This window comes from Bos indicus x Bos taurus, chromosome 8, assembly GCF_003369695.1.
Source record: "Bos indicus x Bos taurus breed Angus x Brahman F1 hybrid chromosome 8, Bos_hybrid_MaternalHap_v2.0, whole genome shotgun sequence".
Taxonomy (NCBI): Eukaryota; Metazoa; Chordata; class Mammalia; order Artiodactyla; family Bovidae; genus Bos; species Bos indicus x Bos taurus.
Genome location: NC_040083.1, coordinates 1,776,024 through 1,800,687, shown reverse-complemented (window position 1 = coordinate 1,800,687; position 24,664 = coordinate 1,776,024). Strand labels below are relative to the sequence as shown.

The following is a 24,664-nucleotide window of genomic DNA, read 5'->3' as shown; positions in this document are numbered from 1 at the left end:
TAAAAGGCAGCCTGAGCTGCGAACCTTGATCACTCATTCCACACCCTCAGGAAAATTCCTCTTGCGATTGCTCCTGACAATTTCAAAGTCTGGTCTCTTTGATTTTCTAGCAATCAATCATTTTTTCAGTTTTCAGCTTCTGATCTTCAGGTGAGCTGTCCCTAGCTTAGCCCTTGCCTACCCTTTCCCACCACACTGGCCATTCTCTGCCTTGAATTTCCAAGCACAACCTCAGGTCCCCTGCATTCAGTATCTGCTCTGATGCGTCACTTCTCTGCCTGTCTCCCTGAACTCAATCATCACCACCTCACAGTCAATCAGCACCCTCAAAGTCTCACCTGTCCCACTCCTGCAGCTGAGTGGAAAATTCAGCAGAAACTGATGAAAGTTCAGAGCCTGCATCTTATGAAGAGAAAGCTCTTTAGTTTTGGCTCCCTTAGTTTTGTTACCATTGATTGGGAATGTGGGTGGGGATAATTTCCATACTTTAAAAAATAAAATTCTGTATGTAATCAATACTATAAGAAGCACAGACCTGTACAAGAATATGGCTCCAAAGGCTAATGTTCTCCTTGGCCCAGAACACCAAACACCTTTCACCAAACAGGTTCCTCCTGACAAAGGGAAGATGTTTAAGTTTGTATTAAGTATCTAAGGGAATCACACTAATTAAATGTGAGGAGGAAATCCTGAATCTCTCTAGTCACATCAACATCTCCATTTTATCGCCCCGGCTATCCTGCTCCCGGCCAACCTGCTCCCGGCCAACCGGCCGCTCCAGGTCCAGTCTCCAGGAGGTCCTGGCCGCTCCAGGTGCAGTCTCCAGGAGGTCCTGGCCGCTCCGGGTCCAGTCTCCTGCAGAGACTCCAGGTCCCGGTTCAAGCTGCTAATGCGGGGTGCCAGGTCCCCATACTGCCTGGCCCCCCAAGACGCAGGACCAAGCTAGAGGGTGTGGCCGGGCCTCGGATTGGAGGGGCGGGCCATCAGGGCGGCGCCGGAATGGAGGCGTGTTCTCTGCGGCCAAGGGGCTGGAGGCTAGGACCCGTCTAGAGGCGCGGCCAGGGGTGGGGTTGACCTGCTGCCGCCGGGACGCCGGGACTCCTCACAGGTTGGAGGAGGAAACCAGACCCGAGGCGCGGCACGCAGCCACTACGGGAGTGGAGGCGTGGTCTCGGGGCGAGAAACCGACTGGGAGTGGTGGCCATTGGCTCTAGACCGCGTCACGCAGGGAGGGAGGAGGCACGCGTCGTGAGCCTGTGAGTGGACTTTGCCAGGCCTGCCACCCGCCGGCCGAATCCTAACCAGGCCCGAGCGCAGCCTGCAGCCGGGACTCTGGCCCTGCACGCCAGAAACCGATACCCAGAGGAGGTGCCTTTCTCAGGCAAGGGTTAGGCCGGACTGAGAAAAACCTCCAATCGGAGAAGGAGAATGAATTACGCTCGGTTCATTACCGCCACGAGCGCGGCCAGAAAGCCTTCTACCATCCGAGTCATGAGTGAGTCCGAGCTGTGCCCCTCTCCCATGGGCTGGAAGTGGGGGTGGGGGTGCCCTCAAAGCGGCTCCAGCCTGGGTGAACCTGGCTCTACGCAGACTTGGCACAGAAATCGGGCCGAAATAGGCACAAGGGCAGTAAATCAGCAACAGAGAGAGGCCAGGTCACGGTCATGGTTAGACTTCAGGGGGCTCTTCTGGCACAGGAGTCAGGGTTCAGCACAGCCTGCAGGCGTGTGCAGAGCGGGGAGGGCGGGTACACAGGACAGAAGGGGCTGCAGGGAGCCTGGCAGGCAGGGAGGGGCCGAGTGGAGGAGGGTTTTCTGTCACTGTGGCCTCTGCTTTGTCTGGGCGATCAGTCCGCCTTCTCGGTGGCACGTGTTGATTCCTCAGTTCCTCCACTAGTGAGGTCCGTACAAAGTCATCTTATGTTTCTTTCAGACTAGCATTCTATCACTAGACATCGTTACACTGTAAAGTTTTATTGACTCTAATGCAACATACTGACCATCTCTGTTCATGAAAGTCTTCACTGAAAGTGTTTCTTCTTCTCTTCCATATTTGTTGTAGCTGAAATATTGAGCAAGGCACCGAAATCTGTCATCTCCTTGGCAACTGGGGCACCAAACCCCAACACGTTCCCTTTCAAGACTGCGGTCATCACCATAGAAAACGGAAAACCCATCCAATTTAATGAACAGATGATGAAGAGAGCACTGCAGTATTCTCAGAGTGCTGGGTACTGATTGATCAGTAGTTCAGCCGCTAACTTGTGTCGACTCTATGACCCCATGGACCGTAGTTCGCCAGCCTTCCCTGTCCTTCAGTGTCTCCCAGAGTTTGCTCAGACTCATGTCCACTGAGTCAGTGATGCTAGCCAACCATCTTATGCTCTGCCACCCCCTCTCCTCCTGCCCTCAATCTGATCAGTAGATAATTTAACTTAGTTGGTTCATTTTCATGAGCAATATTCTACAGCCAGCTGATAAAGCATCTTGTGTCTTTTTAAACTGGATATCAGCATTTAGGAAGGTTTGGGGAAGAGTTTTCAGAGTAATTAAGAGCAGCAATGTTTCTGACTGCTTAAGATCCCTAATGACTGATTCTCAACCTTATATGACTAGGAGAGGGAGAAGATTTTGGAAGTAGGTACGATTTGTGCTCAGACTGGAAAAAATACAAAGTGAAAATAGATAGGTAAATAAACCAGGATAGGAGAAAGGAGAGGATGACACAGGAAGCAGGCATTTTAGGTCCTGAGAAAAAGTTTTAATGATTATGTTTCCATGCTAACCAGGCAGCTATGGAAATGTGTTGCCTACAGTTCAGATGTATTTAATTTCATAAAGGCAAATGGAACAAATATTTTAAGGGTTTCCTTAGCTGGTCTTTTTCCACTGATGAAGGGTAACTTACAGAGTGTCTATTAATTATATTTTATTAGTCCATTGCTTTGTGATGGAAGAATAATTCATGTTAGGTACATAACAATTGTATATAATGTATGCCAAGAACACGCCTGCCAATGCAGGAGATATAAGAGATGCGGGTTCGATCCTGGGGTTGGGAAGATCTCCTACAGAAAAAAATGACAACGCACTCCTGTATTCTTGCAAGCATAATCCCATGGACAGAGAAGCCTGGCAAGCTACAGTTCATGGTGTTAGAAAGAGTAGGACATGACTGAGCAGCTAACACAGAGAGGCTTTTCTTTCCATGATGCAAAGAACTTAGTGAACCTGAACTTCAGGTATCCTACAAACTCTCCCAAAGGAAAACAAAAAGTCAGTAACAGTGAATGCTCTAACGGAAAAGAAAAACTATAGCTTTTGGAATAAGAAAGCTTTAGATTCAAGTCTCTACTAATTTAACAACCAGCTGATTAATTTATGTTAATTTCTTACTCTGTAAGATTGTTGCCCTGTATTTTAAGTAAAGATAGTAATATCAGTGAAAGGCATTCAAAGATTTTTAAATTGAATATATATAAAGTGCCTGGTATGAAGTCACCATTTAGTTGCTGTCTACTACCATTCTGATTTTCACTACTGTCAATTTTTAAATGTATTTATGCTTTAGAATCCCAGAGCTGTTATCCTGGCTAAAACAGTTACAAGTAAAATTGCATAATCCGCCCACCATCCATTATGCACCCACCCAAGGACAGATGGACATATGTGTCACATGTGGCAGCCAAGAAGGTCTCTGTAAGGTAAGACTGGAGGGGAAGGGCACCCATGGCAAGAATCTAACATGTGCACCCATACAGCCATCTCTCCCTTAACCACAGAGCAGCATGTTTTGTGAGACACCAGGTCTTCACCTAGAATCATAAGTAGAACTTGAAGACATGCACCAACCTGATTTCTCTTAAACAGAGAGCCCAGAGCTCTGAGTCCTTTGGACAAGATTCCCTGCAGCTTAGTGAGCACGGATCAGTTTCATGTGGCTCAGAGATTCAGGCCACATTGAGTTAGGCCGTGGTTATGTCTGTACGACTGTTTAATTCCTTGAGGGTGCGTCCTGACCCTCCTGAGCTGAGGCCTCATCCCTTTGTGTGTCTGCTGCTGCCATCATCTGTACCAGTTGCCTCTTGTGCCCCGTCTCCCTCTTGGCTGTACTTCTCCAGATCCAGGGGTACGTCTGGGCTGTGGCTGACCTCTCCTCTGCGTTAGCGTCATCTCTCTCTGTCTCTCTCTGTTTGTCTGTCTCTCTCTCTACCTCTCTCCTGGATTCCAGGAAGTCCACCGAGGTAACCACCACTGGGGTTCCCCTGATAAAGAGACTGCGTATATAGTTCTCAGTTTCATATATCTTTTTCTTTTCTTTTTCTTGAATAAGTAGTGCTGGATAAGGAGATTCTGTATTCGTCTGCACATCTAGCTTAAAGTATGACTCTTGTTTATATTAAACCAGAGTAGTTTTCTTGTTCCTCTTATGTATAAGAGGAAACCTATAATCTGGTTACTTTTAATGAATTTTAATTCAATTATTATTCCAGAATAATGTATTGAAGCAATAACACTTTAAAACTTCCTCCCTGTTTTATGACTTAATTAGGACAAAGACAAGGATAAGCTGCTGTTTGAGGTGGTTTTTTGTTTTTTTTTTTTTTTGGAAGAGAAATATTTGTGATGCCCCAGACCAGTAGGAAAAAAGTTCTTTTCAGTGAAATACCTTTCCTAGAAAGGTACACCATGAGCCTTTTTTTCCCCCTACAAAAGATGCTCTGGAAAGTTCCTTCTTTGTCCATCTCAACATTAGTCCTATCGAAGAGGAACACAGCACACGTGCCCAAAAACATCAGTAACTCACTGGCTCACAGCCATGCAGTTACAGAGGCCTCCTGGGAATATGGTTTAACATTTCTTTTTTTTTTAGAACATAATATAGTTTATTAGTTCTCATATTTATTTCTTTTTTTTCTTTTTATTTATTTTTTACTTTATGTATTGGTTTTGCCATACATCAACATGCATCTGCCACGGGTGTACATGTGCTCCCCATCCTGAACCCCCCCTCCCTCCTCCCTCCCCATACCATCCCTCTGGGTCATCCCAGTGCACCAGCCCCAAGCATCCAGTATCGTGCATCGAACCTGGACTGGCAATTCGTTTCTTATATGATATTATACATGTTTCAATGCCATTCTCCCAAATCATCCCACCCTCTCCCTCTCCACAGAGTCCAAAAGACTGTTCTATACATCTGTGTCTCTTTTGCTGTATCACATACAGGGTTGTCATTACCATCTTTCTAAATTCCATATATATGCGTTAGTATACTGTATTGGTGTTTTTCTTTCTGGCTTACTTCACTCTGTATAATAGGCTCCAGTTTCATCTACCTCCTTAGGACTGATTCAAATGTATTCTTTTTAATGGCCGAGTAATACTCCATTGTGTATACGTACCACAGCTTTCTTATCCATTCATCTGCTGATAGACATCTAGGTTGCTTCCATGTCCTGGCTATTATAAACAGTGCTGTGATGAACATTGGGGTACATGTGTCTCTTTCAATTCTGGTTTCCTCGGTGTGTATGCCCAGCAGTGGGATTGCTGGATCATAAGGCAGTTCTATTTCCAGTTTTTTAAGGAATCTCCACACTGTTCTCCATAGTGGCTGTACTAGTTTGCATTCCCACCAACAGTGTAAGAGGATTCCCTTTTCTCCACATCCTCTCCAGCATTTATTGCTTGTAGACTTTTGGATCACAGCCATTCTGACTGGCATGAAATGGTACCTCATAGTGGTTTTGATTTGCATTTCTCTGATAATGAGTGATGTTGAGCATCTTTTCATGTGTTTGTTAGCCATCTGTATGTCTTCTTTGGAGAAATGTCTATTTAGTTCTTGGGCCCATTTTTTGATTGGGTCGTTTATTTTTCTGGAATTGAGCTGCAGGAGTTGCTTGTATATTTTTGAGATTAGTTGTTTGTCAGTTGCTTCATTAGCTATTATTTTCTCCCATTCTGAAGGCTGTCTTTTCACCTTGCTAATAGTTTCCTTTGTTGTGCAGAAACTTTTAATTTTAATTAGATCCCATTTGTTTATTTTTGCTTTTATTTCCAATATTCTGGGAGGTGGGTCATAGAGGATCCTGCTGTGATTTATGTCAGAGAGTGTTTTGTTTGAGGTGCTTTTTTTTTGAAGAGAAATATTTGTGATGCCCCAGACCAGTAGGAAAAAAGTTCTTTTCAGTGAAATACCTTTCCTAGAAAGGTACACCATGAGCCTTTTTTTCCCCTACAAAAGATGCTCTGGAAAGTTCTTCTTTGTCCATCTCAACATTAGTCCTATCGAAGAGGAACACAGCACACGTGCCCAAAAACATCAGTAACTCACTGGCTCACAGACATGTGGTTACAGAGGCCTCCTGGGAATATGGTTTCACATTTCTTCCACTTTTGGAAGAATTGCCCTCCAGAATAAATATTATTTTAGGTGCACAAGTCTCAGATAATAAACAGCACTCACTCCTCATTTAGGATATTGGACTTTGTCATGTCCCCTTACCAACACAGGAAATGTTGGTCATGAAGTTTTCATCTGATCCATGAATTATACATGGATTTGCTTGGTCCTAGGAGGTCCTGTTGGAGAAGGCAATGGCACCCCACTCCAGTACTCTTGCCTGGAAAATCCCATGGATGGAGGAGCCTGGTAGGCTGCAGTCCATGGGGTCACTAAGAGTCGGACACGACTGAGCAACTTCCCTTTCACTTTTCACTTTCACTCATTGGAGAAGGAAATGGCAACCCACTCCAGTGTTCTTGCCTGGAGAATCCCAGGGACGGGGGAGCCTGGTGGGCTGCCGTCTCTGGGGTCGCACAGAGTCGGACACAACTGAAGCGACTTAGCAGCAGCAGTAGCAGGAGGTCGTGTAAAATGTAAATCAACTAACTTGTCAGAGGAGGCCTGTGTTTGTCATAAAATGCCTAAAGCTCATGAGGAATAGTAAATGGAATATCCTAGGCCAAATCAGGGAAAGAAAAGTCAGATCTTCTGTCTCAATGGATACTGGCCGTGATGCTTGTCAAGAGCTCTAGGTTGTTCAGTGACACCGAGGAGAGGCTTGACCTGGGGCTGATGAAACATCACAGGGTAGGCAAGGATGGTTCTGTGCCTTGTGTAAGATTCGTTGGAACGGACCCCTCTGATTCAGGCAGGGAAAATCTCTGTCTGGCTCTGCTGATGTCCTGAGGCATCACAGGGTCCTCAAGATCTGCTCTGATTTGCAGGCCTGGTCTCCCTTGACCTCCGCGTCTCCTGAGCCCTTGCTGAAACCGTCCTTTCTGGAAACTCCCCCGTCCTTGCCCTGCCCACCCTGCAGTGTCCATGGTCCACAGGAGCCCCGCAAGACTGGGCCTCGGACCTCTTCCCTTCCCGCACACACCTCCCCTGGGCATCACGCCAGGTGCCCCTGCCCACGCCTCCATCGCCAGGCGCCCTCCACATCCACATGTCCACCGCCCCCAGTGACCTCACCCCAGGCTGTCTCAGGGGCACCTCACACCAAAACACACTCAGCTGCTTCTCCCTCAGAACAGACAACATCGGGGGTGTTTTCCAGTGAATGACACCCCTCCCATCACCTCCCTGCTGTACAGCCAGGAATCTAGAGGCCCCTCCTTACCCCTCCTTCTCTGCTTCCCCTCAGCCCACACTTGTGTCCCTTGCTACTGGTTTCCTCAATGCCCCTCAGCTCTCTTCAGCTCCACCACCACCACCCCACCCAGACCATCCTTGCCTTTCCCTGGGACTGCAGCAAAAACCTCCCAAATGAGCCTAGAATCTTCCCAGACTCCACCTGTATTCTCACTCCTCTCTGATACTTTGATCTTGAAGCCAGAATGACCTTCTCAAATGCCTGTCTGATCTCATGACTCCTGGGTCCCGCCCTCTACTTAAAAGTCTCCCTGGCTCACTTGTCCAAAGGCCTCCATGGGATGCTCTCTGCCCACTTCCTTCTGACCTCCCTCCACTCTCCTCTTCACACTCCACCTCCAAGCCACAGGATTCTTTCAATTTCTCAGATGTGTACCTATCGTCACCTCTTCCCCAACTCTTCACTTCCTCAAAGAAGCCTTCCCTGAGTACCCCAAGTCTGCCGAGTGCCCAAGTCCTCCTACAATGAGCACTAGAACACTGGCATCTACACAGCAGTACTTATCACTGATTTTACATGCATATTTATCTGAGTGGTGTCTAGCTCAGTGCTCTAGCACCTTCATGAGGGTAAAACCATCCCATACAATCTTCACTTTCTCTCCATACATTACACAGGCCTGGCTTATAACAGAGACAAACTTTTTTCAAAGAAGGCGTAAATGTGTTTAGGATCCAAATCAGTTCTGTTATTTTTCAGTGTAGAAGAGAGGTTGCCAAACTATGGCTTGAGAGCCAAAGAGAATCATCCCATGTCTGATCCTGCAAGTAGAGCTTTAGTGGAACTCAGCCTACATGCTGTCTGTGGCTGTGCTGTCACCACAGAGGCGGAGCTGAATGGTGGCAACACAGATGCCAGGGCCCACAGAACGCGCCCCATCTGGCGTTTATGGGAAACTTGCCAACTCCTACTCTGGAACCCTAGTGAGCTCAAAATAAAGTTGTGGGGGGTTCTACGACTGGAAATCATACTCTCCAAGCTAACCTTTGCCTCTCTTATTAGGTATTTGAAATGATCGTTAATCCTGGAGATAATATCCTTGTAAATGAACCTATTTATTCAGGAACAATTCATGCTGTGAGTACACATTCTTACAAAAGGTAACTCTTTTTTATAGTAAATAAGGAGAAAGCACTGCACCTTTAGAATTATCTGCCCACTGAAAAATACAATAGCATCTTTGTGAAGAGGAGAAGTTTTAATAGAAGCAAAATATGCTAACCATAACTTCTGATATATACATTACGTTTTACAAAATCTAAGTGTGGAGGTGCTAAAATTCAGTTGTGCAAAATCCTGTCCAGTGTTCTTAATATTTCACTTGAAATGCCTCTTAATTTACAAAGACATTTTTCATTACTGTCTATATTACCACATGTCTAAGACAAATCATATGTCAATGTAATATAAATAAACCTATCAGTATGACCAGGACTTTTATATCTAGTGTTTATTAGAAGACTCTAGACCCAGAATAAGGAGGCAGATCACCTGCTCTGCTGGGCCCTGCTCAGAACTCAGCACTGTCTGGGGCACAGTACTCTGGGACTGATGTGAACACAGTCAGAGAAGCACCACAGTCACAAAGAACTGGAAATGAGACCATACGTTGAATGCTTTTAGGAACCATGCTTTTTCCCGCAGAAAGAGGAGATCCACGGGGACATGAGGATTGTCCTCAACTACATAAAAGTTAGCCATGTCACAGAGGAGTTAGATTTGTCTGTGTATGTCCTTAGGTTGACAGAACTGGAACCAAAGTGTGGAAACTACAGGGAAGCAATTTCAACTCCATTTAACAACTTTCTAACCATCAGTCTTACCCACTCTCTGAGGAATAAGGCAGGCCCATCACTGCAGGCGCTCAGAGAAAGCAACCAGACACAAAGGAACAAATATTGTATGATTCCGCTTATACAAAATATATAAAACAAGCAAATTCATAGAGACCAGAAGTTGATTAGAGGTGACCAAGGACTGGGGAAGGGGAAACGGGGAGTGGTTGCTTACTGGGTCCAGGGTTTCTGTGTGGAGTGATGAAATGATTCTGGACTTGATAGTGTCACGAGACGCACATGTCGCGAACACAGTTATTGCCACTGAATCACACACTTTAGAATGGCACAGTTTTTAGGAATACACATTTTACCACAACTTTAAAAACTAAAAATAATTCCCTTTTCTTCATGATTGGAGGCTAATTATTAATCACTTTCCTCAAATGTACATATAAAACTTGCATCTATGTAAATAGCTGGAGGCACCACACTGTCACATGCCCAAACAGAGATCTGTGCCAGGCTCTGAGGGAATAGGCTGAAGATCCGTGTGCAAGACTTCTATAAAACTGTGTTCATGAACACAGTTCATAATAAGGCCACTATTATCATCTACAGCCTCTGCAATCAGTACAATATAGAAATACTTGCACACTTGAGGAGCCAAGGCCTGGATGCTCCTTGGTGCCCTAGCACCACCCTGGCCCCCCCGACCCCTCTCCTGCGACCACCCTGAACCCCCACAGTGCAGAGCTAATGCCGATTGGCGGGGAGTCTCCAGGACCCCATTCCACCCTGCTCTGTGTCTGTTGCTCCCATGCTACACCACTTGTCCAATATTTTGAGTATCACCTCTGCTTATAACTTTTTATGTATTAGCATCACAGGTGCTTTCTAAGATTGATTTCCTTTCTCAAAATCACTCCCTAATAAACACCTATTTTATGAACCAGTTCTAATCATAATTGTGAAGATGATGCAGCGTGGGCATAGAGCTGAGGGCAGGTTTGCGTTTAAGGGTGTAAATGGTAACATTCTCCTTAGTGTAAGAACCCTTGGCACTGATATTTTATAGTCATGTCTCAATCTCAGACTTGCTTTTCTCTCTGTATTTGACAGCTGCAACCCCTGGGCTGCAACATGATTAATGTTTCCAGTGATGAGCACGGGATTATTCCAGACTCCCTCAGAGAAATACTTTCCAAATGGAAACCAGAAGATTCAAAGAACCCCAAGAAAAACAGCCCCAAATTTCTTTACACTGTCCCAAATGGCAACAACCCCTCTGGGAACTCATTAACAGCTGAGCGCAAAAGGGAAATCTATGAGGTATTTTCAAAGGTGTTACGTACTTGTGTGCTTGATTCCTTCTGACTCTTTAGAAGAGTGCTCCCAAATTCCTTCTCTGGTTAGCCTCTTCCTCTCAAGGAAGATGATTTTTAATAAAAAGAAGCCATCTATGCCAGGGTCGCCACAAATTTAAACACAAGAAATTACTACAATCTGGTTGACTATGATATATTCCTTTCCCTTTAATTGATATTTTCATTGAAAGAGATGCTTTTCTTGGTGTGATGTTACATTCACCTCTTACTCCCTTTTTTTGTCTGCCCCTCGTCTCCCACCTCCAATCCATCCCATGGCCCCCAACAACCACTTACCCAAACCCACCATCTCCTCAGCCACCCTCCTGCCCTGACCCTGGGACTCATTCGTGAAGCTCCTCCCCACACACACGCCCCGTCCCCCAGCGCCGGCCCCACCACCAGTCACTGAAACCCTTCCTATTCAAGTGTGGACCGACAGCCCCTCCTCCAGCCGCTTCCCAACCACACACGGAAAATAAAGATAAAAGTCCTTCACTTCCACACACTGATGAGACCTGGGCCTCTGCTCCCAAACTGGGGGCTCTCACATCCTTCCCTCTGTCCCTTAAACAGCCATGCCTTCTAGAAACTTCTGTCCCTAAAACATGCCAAGTATTTTCTGCCTCCAGGGCCATTGCTCCCTGCTCTCCGTCTAAACATCTCCCCCAGCATCTGCACAACTGATCCTTCCGGTCAGCCTGGGCTCTCCTGCAGCTTCCCTGTCTTGCTCTCTCAAACATCAGCCTCCTCAACCATCTGCCGGGCCCTCAGAACCTCCTACCTAATCCTTCTCTGGTCACTATCTAGGAGCTCAGGTTCTGTCTTTACCACCAGAATGAAAGTTCTGTGAGGACAGAACGTTTAGGGCTGGTTCCTCCTCCCTAGGACAGTGGGCACTCAGCAGCTGCTGGGATGAATGAATGAGTGATTGAATGAGTACAAAGAACTATGAATGATTTCAAGTGATTTTCATCTTACACAGCTCTTAATTTAACTTTACTCTTACTTTATTTAATGTGTTTTAGCTCGCAAGAAAATATGACTTCCTCATCATAGAAGATGATCCTTACTATTTTATGCAGTTCAACAAGGTAAGCGATGGTGTCAACTCAGCCCACAGTTAGAAGATGAGGTGTTGTTAATGCACCTGACTGAATATTAGCCTGGCTGCTGAATATTTTCTTCTGTGGTGTTAACTGCTTATTCCAGAATTTCCCTACTTTTAGAATAGTGGCTGGCTCTGTGTCAGGCACATGAAGGAACATGTGAGTCAAGGTGAGGGTCGTCTTGACTCCACATCCTGATCGTAGTTCCATAGACATGGTACCAGGGATGTGGAGTGGGTGTCTCCTGGGGTGTTAGCCTCAGTCTCTCAGGGGAGGCTGATGTGCTGGAGGACTTGGGAGCTGTGTTCCGAGAGAAGGCGGAGGGCTGTGCTCATCAGTGATGTGCTGTGAGCAGAGGAGGGCGCTCCTAGCATCATGGTCCCTGCCTGCCATCCCTGTCGCGTAGGGACGGGACGCACCTGCACAATAAAGGACCGAAGGCGATGGCACCCACTCCAGTTGGCAAGTCCCATGGACGGAGGAGCCTGGTGGGCTGCAGTCCATGGGGTCGCGAAGAGTCAGACACGACTGAGCGACTTCACTTTCCTGGTTTTTTTTCATTTATATTTTGTATTTTATTCAGTTTTAATGACAGTACATTCATATGGTACAAGAAGCAAATCATATATAAAAATATACAGGGAAAAATGTCGCACTCACTCACCCCAGTTCCCATCACTACTCCAACAGGTAATCATTTTTATTAATTTCTTTTAATTCTTTTGGAGTTTCTTTATGCATCTAGTAACAAACATGAATATGTATTTTTATTTCCTTTTCTTTTTTCCACAAAACATTGCATATTATATAGTCTGCTCTGCACTTTTTTTTTTTTTTTACTTTACAATATTGTTTTGGTTCTGCCACACATCAACATGACTTTCATGCATTGGAGAAGGAAATGGCAACCCACTCCAGTGTTCTTGCCTGGAGAATCCCAGGGACGGGGGAGCCTGGTGGGCTGCCGTCTATGGGGTCACAAAGAGTCGGACATGACTGAAGCGACTTAGCAGCAGCAGCAGGAGATCCTTCCCCAGTGTCCACGTGCACCACTGTCCCCGAGCACTCTTCCCTAGGAGACAACAGTAATGGCCCAGACTCCAGCGCCCAGTTCCTCAAAATCTAACACTAGAATTGCTCTCAGGACTGCAGAGAACAGACACACGGATTCAGTCCCCACTACAAATCTACTGAAAAGAAACACAATTCTTGGCTTTTTATCTATTTGCCTATCATGTCTGCCTGCCACCCACCCTAAACACGACCATGGCCCCCTTCCCTGTGGGCATTTACTTTGAAATAAACATGGAAGTTTCAGCATTGCACGCTGACTACATGGCTCATCTTCATTTATACTTTTTCAGGGTTTCTGGTTGTTCTAAGGGTCAGCATTCCCTTTCTAAACATCCCTGCATGCTGATGACCCTCTTCATTGTGGTCTTTTCCAAACTAGTTTTCCTGGAATCCTTCCTGGGAAACTGTTCATCCTGGATCTCAAGCCTTGGGACAAGGAGGTCCTAGGTGAAGTTTCCCCACTCTGCACAAAGTAGGGATACAGATCTAACAGATATAAATATTGTATGTATCTTCCATTTCAAGCCCTGGGCACCGACATTTCTCTCCATGGACGAGGATGGGCGCGTCATCCGAGCTGACTCTTTTTCCAAAGTCCTGTCCTCGGGGTAAGGCCTTGGCTCTGCCTTCAGGCTGCAGATAAAGGTGACAGGGCTGCCCCTCAGCATCTTTAGTGCAGACAGTTCTTCTCACTTAAGATGCTTGTACACACTCACCTTAACACATCTGTTCGATTATTACTATTACTAACAGATTTTCTCCCAATCCATCCCCACTGGTCAAAGATCCTTGACCTTTAAGCTATACCTGTAAGGGAACTGGTCAAGTTTGGGTCATGTACAGAAGACTTTAAAAATACCTTGTCAGATATTCATTCTATTTTAAGTGTACAGTTAAGTTTAAATAAGAAGTTTTACTAGAAGGTGTTAAGTCATGAAATCAGTAACATGGTGTTAATTGATAATGCATGATTGGTAATGTGCCTTTTCGTTTTGAGCAGGTTGAGAATAGGGTTTATAACTGGTCCAAAGCCCTTGATTGAGAGAATTGTTTTACACATACAAGTTTCAACAATGCACCCCAGCACTTTTGCTCAGGTAATTACGGTTTATGAAATATCAACTTTTTGAATCAGATCATAAAAGAAATAGATCTTGGCAAATAGACAGAGTAAGGTGTCACTACGAGAGAGATCACCGACTCCATCTCTAGCTCCACATGGACTAGCTAGACAGCACGTATTTGCTCCAAAAGGCAAAAGAGATTTGAATGGACCTGATGCTGTTTCAAGTGTAGACCAAGCCCCTTGAGAGTCAGAGATCTCATTCATCTTGTGTCCTGGCATCTAGCCCAGGAACCCCATAAAAACAGTGTTAGACTCAACAGGATGGAAGGGGTTTGGTGAAGTAACACACAGCTCGCTCCGTTGTCCTGGAGTCTAAGAGCAAGGGTTCCGGACCTGCTAGTGGCCAGGTGTCTGCCTTCACTGCCCACGCGCTAACCTCCCTACAGAGACCAGCTGGGATGCATTTTAATTAAAAGACAGTAAAATTATTTTTGGAGATTGCATACATTTCTTCACAAGCTTTGAGAAATGATTGGACCCATCCCTAAGGCAACCTTGAAAATCAAACCTTAAGGACAGAACTGCTAGCTATGAAACCCAAAAGGGTAGTTTATGTAAAATGGACATTTGTTTGATATTATATGTTCCACAAAGTGCAGATGCCTGCATGTTTTATCACCTTGGGGACTTTTTCCATATTTTCTGTATCTGTTATCAACCAAATTTCACTATCCATTTACAACATTTAGAACATCTATTCTGGATTAAAAAAATCTCTGGAAATATTGTATAACTTTATGCATCAACTGTATGTGTTTTATACCTAGGCCATCCAGGGCAGCATTTATTGAGTAGATCTGGGACTGGACAGTCTTACTTGAGTCCAGGCTCTGTGATGAGCTGTGACCTCAGGAAAGCTCAACTCATGCTTCAGTCTCTTCCTCAGTAGAGTGGAGACAATGACCTGCCTAATAAGGCTATTACAAAGACCAACTAATCTGAAATATTAATATATTCACATGGTACAGCAGTTTCTGACACACAGTGAGAACCTGATGAACATTTGTTATTTTTAATGTTATTGTTGTCACTGTTGTTAATCAGCACTGTTATAAAAAGCTTGACTCGAAAAAGCTTGTTGCAGCTTGGTGCATCTTTTTTAGGATGGTTTGCACATAGTCAAGAGTGATTTGCTTTCATTTTTGGCAAAAAAACATTTAGAGTGTGAACCTTGTTACTGTCTCATGCTTTTTAGCTCCTGGTATCACAGCTTCTATACCAATGGGGAGAAGAGGGCTTCCTGGGTCACGTAGACAGGTAATGTATTTGAGGTTTCATACTTTACATAGAAATGGACTTCACCCTATTAATTTTCATTTTCTAATTATTCCAAAATAATGGAAACACTACAGATTAGAAAGTTTACCACTGGACAGATCAAAGAAATATGGTCTATTCCCTCATCAAGAATTCAACATCTTCATCAAGATATAAAATAGATTCTTATAGACTGGACCCTCAGAGCCTTTTGGTTTCTGCAATAAGTATAGCAAACACATATTTTTCATTGTTTTCTTCCTCTAGGGTTATTGATTTCTACAGGAAGCAGAGGGATGCATTAATGGCAGCAGCAGACAAGTGGTTAAATGGTGAGTGGAACGCACATCCTGTCCTGAGATGAGCAGCAGTCCTTATATGAGTGAGGGATACCACAGAGTATTGTTAATAATCCCGGGGAAGGAAACAGGGTCTAGGAGTATTCTTGACAAGAAAATATTACTCTATAAATAATCTTAGTAATATTAGCACAAAGAAATAAAGGAAAACAATAGAATGGCAAAGACTAGAGATCTCGTCAAGAAACTTAGAGATACCAAAGGAACATTTCATGCAAAGATGGGCACAATAAAGGACAGAAATGGTAAGAACCTAACAGAAGCAGAAGAATTGAGAAGAGGTGGTATGAATACACAGAAGAACTTTACAAAAAAGGTCTTAATGACCTGGATAACCACTATGGTGTGGTCACTAACCTAGAGCCAGACATCCTGCAGTGTGAAGTCAGGTGGACCTTAAGAAGAATCACTATGAACAAAGCTAGTGCTGGTGGTGGAATTCCACCCAAGCTATTTCAAATCCTAAAAGATGATGCTGTTAAAGTGCTGCACTCAATATGCCACAAATGTGGAAGACTCGGCAGTGGCCACAGGACTGAAAAAGGCCAGTTTTCATTCCAATTCCAAAGAAAGGCAATGCCACAGGATGTTCAAACTACCACACAATTTTGCTCATTTCACATGATAACAAGGTAATGCTCAAAATCCTTCAAGCTAGGCTTCAACAGTACATGAACCAAGAACTTCCGTATGTTCAAGCTGGTTTTAGAAAGGCAGAGGATCCAGAGATCAGATTACCAATATCCGCTGGATCATCAAAAAGCAAGAGAGTTCCAGAAAAACATCTATTTCTGCTTTATTGACTATGCCAAAGCCTTTGACTGTGGATCACAATAAACTGTGGAAAATTCTGAAAGAGATGGGAATACCAGACCACCTGACCTGCTTCTTGAGAAACCTATATGCAGGTCAGGAAGCAACAGTTAGAACTGGACACGGAACAACAGACTGGTTCCAAATAGGAAAAGGAGTACGTCAAGGCTGTATATTGTCACCCTGCTCATTTAGCTTCTATACAGAGTACATCATGAGAAACACTGGGCTGGAAGAAGCACAAGCTGGAATCAAGATTGCCGGGAGAAATATCAATAAGCTCAGATATGCAGATGACACTACCCTTATGGCAGAAAGTGAAGAGGAACTCAAAAGCCTCTTGATGAAAGTGAAAGAGGAGAGTGAAAAAGTTGGCTTAAAGCTCAACATTCAGAAAATGAAGATCATGGCATCTGGTCCCATCACTTCATGGCAAATGGATGGGGAAACAGTGGATACAGTGTCAGACTTTATTTTTTGGGGCTTCAAAATCACTGCAGATGGTGATTGCAGCCATGAAATTAAAAGACGCTTACTCCTTGGAAGGAAAGTTATGACCAACCTAGATAGCATATTCAAAAGCAGAGACATTACTTTGCCAACAAAGGTCCGTCTAGTCAAGGCTATGGTTTTTTCAGTGGTTGTGTATGGATGTGAGAGTTGGACTGTGAAGAAAGCTGAGCGCCGAAGAATTGATGCTTTTGAACTGTGGTGTTGGAGAAGACTCTTGAGAGTCCCTTGGATTGCAAGGAGATCCAACTAGTCCATCCTAAAGGAGATCAGTCAGTCCTGAATATTCATTGGAAGGACTGATGCTGAAGCTGAAACTCCAATACTTTGGCCACCTCACACAAAGAGTTGACTCACTGGAAAAGACCCTGATGTTGGGAGGGATTGGGAGCAGGAGGAGAAGGGGATGACAGAGGATGAGATGGCTGGATGGCATCACCGACTCGATGGACATGAGTTTGGGTAAACTCCAGAAGTTGGTGATGGACAGGGAGGCCTGGCATGCTGCGATTCATGGGGTCGCAAAGAGTCGAACACGACTGATCGACTGAACTGAATGGTTTTTCCAGTAGTCATGTATGGATGTGATGGACCATAAAGCAATCTGAGTGCTGAAGAATTGATGCTTTTGAACTGTGGTGTTGGAGAAGACTCTTGAGAGTCCTTTGGACTGCAAGGAGATCCAACCAGTCTATCCTAAAGGAAATCAGTCCTGAATATTCATTGGAAGGACTGATGCTGAAGCTGAAGCTCCAATTCTTTGGCCACCTGATGCAAAGAACTGACTCAGTGGAAAAGGCCCTGATGCTGGAAAAGATTGAAGGCAGGAAGAAAAGGGGATGACAGAGGATGAGATGATTGGATGGCATCATCTAGTCAATGGACACGAGTCTGAGCAAATTCCAAAAGATAGTGAAGGACAGAAAGCCCTGCTTGCTGCAGTCTATGGGGTCACAAAGAGTCGGACACAGCTGAGCGACTGAACAACAGCACAAACCCTGACACAACTCTACATATTTCTATATATGAAGTCTATACCTGGCTTCAGGAAAGGATCTATGGTTTTCAGAAAAAAAGATCAATTAAGCTAACAATCAACCATCAATAACCTACTTAAAGCCAACATCTGTATTGAAAGATTTTCAAAATTTTGCTCCAAATAGAAGAGGAATTGTGACATAAGCAATATATTCCTTTTCTAACCTGACTCCGTAAAGACAAAATAGTACTATAGTACAAGCTAAATGCAATCTAAGGTGGATTTCTCATTACAGATGATTTGCCTTGTAATTATTAACTTCATTTATCTAATATTTTTTATCACTAATCTGATTTCAGAATAGTTTAGATTTAATTGTCTATTGACAAAGAAAGTAAAATGAATTGCATGGCTTTAATTATCCCACTGAAAATGCCTTTGGCAAGAATAATAGTATATACAAAGTATCAATTCCTTGTTTCCATCATATCTGCTTCCCTATGAAGTCTTATCTTTTTGATAAGAGTACTATTGCATCACTTCTGTTGTGCTGAAAAAAAGGTTTTAATCCTCATCCATGTTTTTTTTTTTTTTTCCCTAAAGAGTAATGACTAAAATCAAAGTAACTCTTGTTCCTTCTTGGTTTCTCTATGCTTATATTCAATGAAACAAAACCTACAAATATACCTGGAATTCCTGAATTTTAAGTACTTCTTAATTGTGCATGCATGCTGAGTTGCTAAGTCATGTTCAACTCTTTGGTTGAACTCTTTGGACATACGATTTCCCGGACCAGAATACCGGCATGGTTGCTATTTCCTTCTCCAGGGGATCTTCCCAAACCAAGAAATCGAATTTGCATCTCCTGCATTGGCAGATGGATTCTTTATCACTGAGCTACCTGGGAAGCCCATACTTCTTAATTATTAGTACATTCTGATTTAAAAAAAAAAAAAAGAACTTTATTGGACTTCTGAACAGCTATATAAATGATAGGATTTATTGAAATACTAGAAGACTCTAGAAAGAGTTGAAGAATCCTCTCCTAAAATTGAAAGAGTGTCTTAGGGGCAGCTCTAAGGAAGGGAGGCAAGCATGACATTGGAGTTCCTGAATGGCCCTGAGACCCACTAAAATCTTAAATATGCATGAGTCTCCTCTCTCCCTTTCAAATGTTCCCCTTGCTTTTTGAAATAAAACTGTAACACTCATTCTTCAGGACTCATAAAACTATGTTTTTTTAAAAAATGCTATCTCCAAGGGAACTTTTTTGGAAATACTAGTTTACAGTTACTGCAATACATCATTTAAGCAATATAGTTGACATCATCAACAATGGCCTTAGGAAATATTTCTTCTCTTCTTCTCTTTGTAGGTTTGGCAGAATGGCATGTTCCTACTGCAGGAATGTTTCTATGGGTTAAAATTAAGGGCATTCATGATGTAAGAAAACTGATTGAAGAAAAAGCCTTTAAGAAAGAGGTAAAACGGGGGGTGGGGGGAAGCTATACTTTTTCTGTAAGGTGATATCTTAACAAAAACAGCAAGAGATGTTTATCACTGCCCACCAACTGAAGGATGATTTTGTGTATCAGTTACAATATCTTATTATTAAGATCATAATAGATTGGGGGGGGGGGGCTGTTTTTTTAATATTTACTTATTTACTTAGTTTCAGCATAAAAACATCACTGTGGCATGTGCAATCTAGTTCCCCAACCAGAGATCAAACCCAGAGCCTCTGCATTAGGAGAAGTCCTGAGATCATGATAGATTTGGGGTTACAGAACTAGTCTTCTGGTCTAAACTAGGGGAAATACAGTCATTCAGCTCAGCTACTGGTTAGCCTACTGGCTAAGAGCACAGTCTCTGGAGCCTCAGTCCTTAGGAGTGAACCCCAGCTCCAGCCCTGCCCTGATATGTGGTGCTGGGTGAGGTGCCCTCACCAAGTCTCATCTGGAAAATGCAGGTAATAGGACTCTTTGCCTCTTAGAGTTGCTATGATGATGACAGGCATCAACACGGAAAAAACACTTAAACTAATGCTTGGAACATCGTAAATGCTAAGTATTGGCCATTATAATATTTAAAGTACATTTTTTTCCTGACTATGAAAGTAAAGCAAAAAAAATAAATAAAATTAAATTAAAAAAAAGAAAGTAAAGCATATTCACTGTAGCATCATACTTCATTAAAGCATAATGAAAAAATTTTAAATAGCCCATAGTTTTACCACCCAGATTTTATTACCATTTGTGATATATTTTCTTGAAGAGTTTGTATATACCTAGTATTTTGGCTATGAAATTATTTTCTAAAGTATAGTTGATTTACAATATTACATTAGTTTTAGGTGTACACCATACTGATTCAAAATTTTTGAAGGTTAGACTTCATTTAAAGTTATAAAATCTCGGCCATATTCCCTATGCTGTATAATACATCCCTGTATCTTATTTACTTTATGCACAGTGGTTTGTACATCGTATTCCTCTGCTTCTGTGTTGCCCCTCCCTGCTTCTCTCTTCCCAATGGTAACCACGAGTTTGTTCTCTATAGGTACGGGTCTGTTTCTTTCTGTTATCTGCATATAAGTGATAACATGGTGTTTCTCTTCTTCTGAATTATTTCACTAGGCATAATACCCTCCAAGTCCATTCATGTTGTCACAAATGGCAGGACTTCGTTTTCTGCTGGCTGAGTTCCGATGTATACGTGTAGCACATCTTTATTCATTCATGTTTGATGAACACTTAAGTTGTTCTTTTATCTTGTGTATTGTAAATAATATTGGGGTACATGTATCTTTTCAGATTAGAGTTTTCTATTTTTCCAGATATATGATTGGATTGGAATTGCTGGATCATTTGGTAGCTCTATTTTTAATTTTTTGAGGAACCTCAATATTGTTTTCCATAGTGGCTGCACCAATTTACTTTTCCACCAGTAGTACATGAGTGTTCCCTTTTCTCCACATCCTCGCCAACACTAGTTACTTGTGTTCTTTTTGTTTATAGCCATTCTGAGAAGTGTGAGATGATATCTCATTGTGGTTTTACTTTGCATTTCTCTGATGATTAGTGATGGTGAGCATCTTCTCATGCACTTGTGGGTGATGTGCATTTTTTAATCAAGTTTTTAATATGGCTATGCAATTGTTTTAAATGATTAAAATTACACAGAAAAGTTTACATCCTGCTTTTTTACTTAAAATTATCCTGCAAGGATTTCTTCTGGGTTTTTCTCTCCTTTTATACTTAAATCATAAGTATACTTAGATATACATCCCCTCTCATTCAGAGACATTGATTACACTGGGAAATCTAAACATTTTTGTCTGGCTTTCCAATTTACCAAATAAATTATCCTTTCTCTATTAATTAATTCCTTTATGGTTTTTGTCACTCTTTTCTAAACACCCAGATCTGTTTCTAGAATACCTTTTTTCTTGAAGCAATGAGTACAAAAGAACAGACTGTTGATATTGGCCAACTCCCATGCCAGAGCATAAGAGATGAGGCAGTCTAGAGGTCAGAGCTGGGAACTGGCTGACTGGACCTGAGGCCAAATCCACTCCCCTGGGAAAGTCACTCACCTTCTCTAACTGTTGTACTTGAGCACAGGACTCGTGCTTTATGAATTTTTTAATTCTAATGACAGCACATAGTAAATGCTTAATAAATACTTACCTGACTCAAAGAAGTGCATTTTAGTATAATAAGTCAATTTTATAACATTTTGTTTGCTTTCTTATCAATGCCATAATCATCTGGAACATTTGATGAATGGCTATTTGTGTGTATCCCTGAGCTAGGAGCTAAGGATACAGACTTCATGTTTTATCATAGTTTTTTCAGTCCCCTTCATTTATTCCCTATTCCCTGTTGCATGTACCTTTAACTTTTCTAAATAATCATCAACTTTATTACCACTCTCTTAATCTAGATTTTGACCATATTGGAAGGAAATTACTACCACTTCCTCCTTCTCTACAGAAATTTGCTTCTGGCACATTCCAAAAGAGTCCCACAATACTGAAAGAAATTATGGTTTTCATTCTAGATGCTTCCCAGGAGGCACTAGTGGTAAAGAACCTGCAGGAGACATGGGTGTGATCCCTGGGTCGGGAAGATCCCTTGGAGGGGGCATGACGATCCACTCCAGTATTCTTGCCTGGAGAATCCCATGGACAGAGGAGCCTGGTGGGCTACTGTCCATAGTCTCACACAGAGTCAGACACAACTGAAGCGAGTTAGCACGTTAATCAAGACACAAAACTCATCTTCTGCCTTGAAACCTTCTCCCCAGAATGCCCCACATCATTTCATTCCCGCCTCATCTAACTTCAGCACAGAGGTCCCACACTCACACCATGTAACAACAAGCAGTTACTTAAAACTTTGAATGTCATGATTGTACTAGACAATCATCTCAAGGATTTTGTTTCTGACTCGGGAACAATTTTCAAAGACATGGTCTGCAGGCTCCTCTGCTCCTGCCATGAGTCTGAGACCTGGGTTCATGCCACCTTCTTGCTCTGCATTTTTCAGCACACAGATCCATGATGACTGCACACTGCAGAGGGCATGGTGGGTCACACAGGAGGTGTTCGGGGCCAGGCTGAGAAGGAGCACCAAGACGTCCCCTCTCCTGGCTGGGATTCGAGCACTCAGCCACAGGCATCTAGAAAGAGGCCGGCAACAGTGTTTTCATGGCCAGGAAGCAGCGGACATGTGCTCTAGGGCAGCGAGCTGTCAGCCACAGAGGTCACCAAGTAGAGCAGCTGTCCCACCATTTGGACACATTACTTGACATTTTTATTCCATCACTCTATGTATGAAGTGTTACCACCTCTTTGAGTGATCAGTTTTCTTTCCACTCGGGGCCTCCATACTCTATATCTTCTCCTTGAAGGACTCTTCCCTTACTTTTGCTTGACCAACACCTACTTATCTCTCAAGTCCCAGCTTAAAGGTCACCTCCAAATTTGATACCTTAAAAAGCGGTTTGGATTTATTTCACTTTTCTGGTTACATTAAATATTTATACACTTTCCCAGTTTCTATGCTTTTAGTTTTGTTTATTGTAAGACATGCAGAATTTTTATATAAATTGATTTTTCTCTTGTGATTTCTTCAATTGCTTTTAAACTTAAAAAGTCTTCCCCTACTCAGGTTAGATTTTTTCCTCTGTTTTTATTGTCCCTTTAATGGAATATCACCCATTTTCCATAAACTCTCTCAGATATTCATGCTTCCGGGATGTGGTTTCTACACTGACAGTTCAGCTCCTTGCCCATACTTCAGAGCATCCTTCTCTTCAGCTTCTCCAGAACAGATGGACTTGGTGAGTACCATATTCTCTTTAGAGAAACACTAGATATCAATTTATTTTTTGTGTTCATTTTGTGAGTTACAACATTATTTGTTGTCTTCCTTGTTTTCTGAAAAGCTAGAATAATTGGAAAGTCATAAGTTACCATTCAAAGAAATTGCCAGACTTCTTTAGAAAAATGATGAGAGCAAGTTGCAGTTGAATTTTTATTGTCTTCATGAAGTTTTCAGACTTACTCAACATTGTTTGCAGATTATCAACATGTTACAAAGAGAAACTCTTTCACTCCTTCATGGAATTAACATGAGCCAAAAGTATAAATTCATTAAGTCATCTCTCTCTATCTCTGAAGGAAAAATTCAGCAAAGGCCAAATAAAATAATATTAATGATTAGAGTTAATTAATTGATTAATCACAAAGTCCATCTTCAACCAAAATAACAGAAAGCAAGTTCCTAGGCACTGACTGATGTGTCGGGAACTCACAGAAGAACCATACGCTGAGATCCAGTAACTGTGAGAAGAGTGTATACTTATCCTTGGAGATGGGGTGCCTCTGGGTGTGTTCTTGATTTACTTGCTTTCTCACATCATTAAATATGCTTTTCGTAAGTTGTATGTGAATAGAGTTGGACAATTGAAACTATACAGAAGGCATATGCAAGTGAGGGAGTATACGCAAAAACCAATTTGTGTTGTAACAGAAAAAGATGATCTTGAAGGAATAAGAATTTTAAAAAATTCCTGGGACTCTGATATGCTTCCATCTTCCTATGTTAGTGGACATGATGGCGTCTGACTCAGATAGAGCTGAGGTTTAAGCCTGACCTTACATGGTCTGATCTCTTTGTTTGAATTTTTTAAGTTATGACAGACTTTTCCTAAATGGCATCTAATTTTCTTAATTCTTCTCTCTGTTCTATTTTAGGCCTTTCAGAGACTGGCCCAACTTATAAAAGAATCTTTATGAAGAAATCAAACTCTTCATAGCACTCATGGATTTCAGATAAATTATTTCTGTATTTCAGCAAGAAGAAACAATCATTGGTGCTAGATTTACAGACAGGGTTTCACTAAATATGTCATGCCTGTAGTCATTTAACTACACAGCTTTCAAAGTGCCCTTGAACCCATCAGATCTCCAAAATATAATTCATCCATACCTTTTGATAAATATTCAACCCACACAGTTAATTTTATCCTGGGTTTTATTGTAAAGAACTCTGTATTCACTTTATAATTTCCCATAAATCTTCTTTGAAACTGACATTTTATAGTAAATTATTTATAAGCCAATA

At 42.6% G+C, this 24,664-nt stretch overlaps 1 protein-coding gene across 1 annotated transcript; it reads left to right on the top strand.

Moving 5' to 3' along the window:
* Nucleotides 1-1,059: 1,059 nt before the first annotated feature.
* Nucleotides 1,060-24,635, top strand: AADAT (aminoadipate aminotransferase). Its single transcript, XM_027548943.1, has 13 exons — nucleotides 1,060-1,495; nucleotides 2,062-2,230; nucleotides 3,571-3,703; nucleotides 8,666-8,740; nucleotides 10,561-10,770; nucleotides 11,834-11,899; nucleotides 13,514-13,596; nucleotides 13,989-14,085; nucleotides 15,310-15,371; nucleotides 15,639-15,703; nucleotides 19,408-19,514; nucleotides 23,277-23,378; nucleotides 24,295-24,635. Exons 1-13 carry the CDS (start codon nucleotides 1,429-1,431, stop codon nucleotides 24,334-24,336), a joined length of 1,278 nt encoding a protein of 425 aa, XP_027404744.1. The 5' UTR covers nucleotides 1,060-1,428; the 3' UTR covers nucleotides 24,337-24,635.
* Nucleotides 24,636-24,664: the final 29 nt, after the last annotated feature.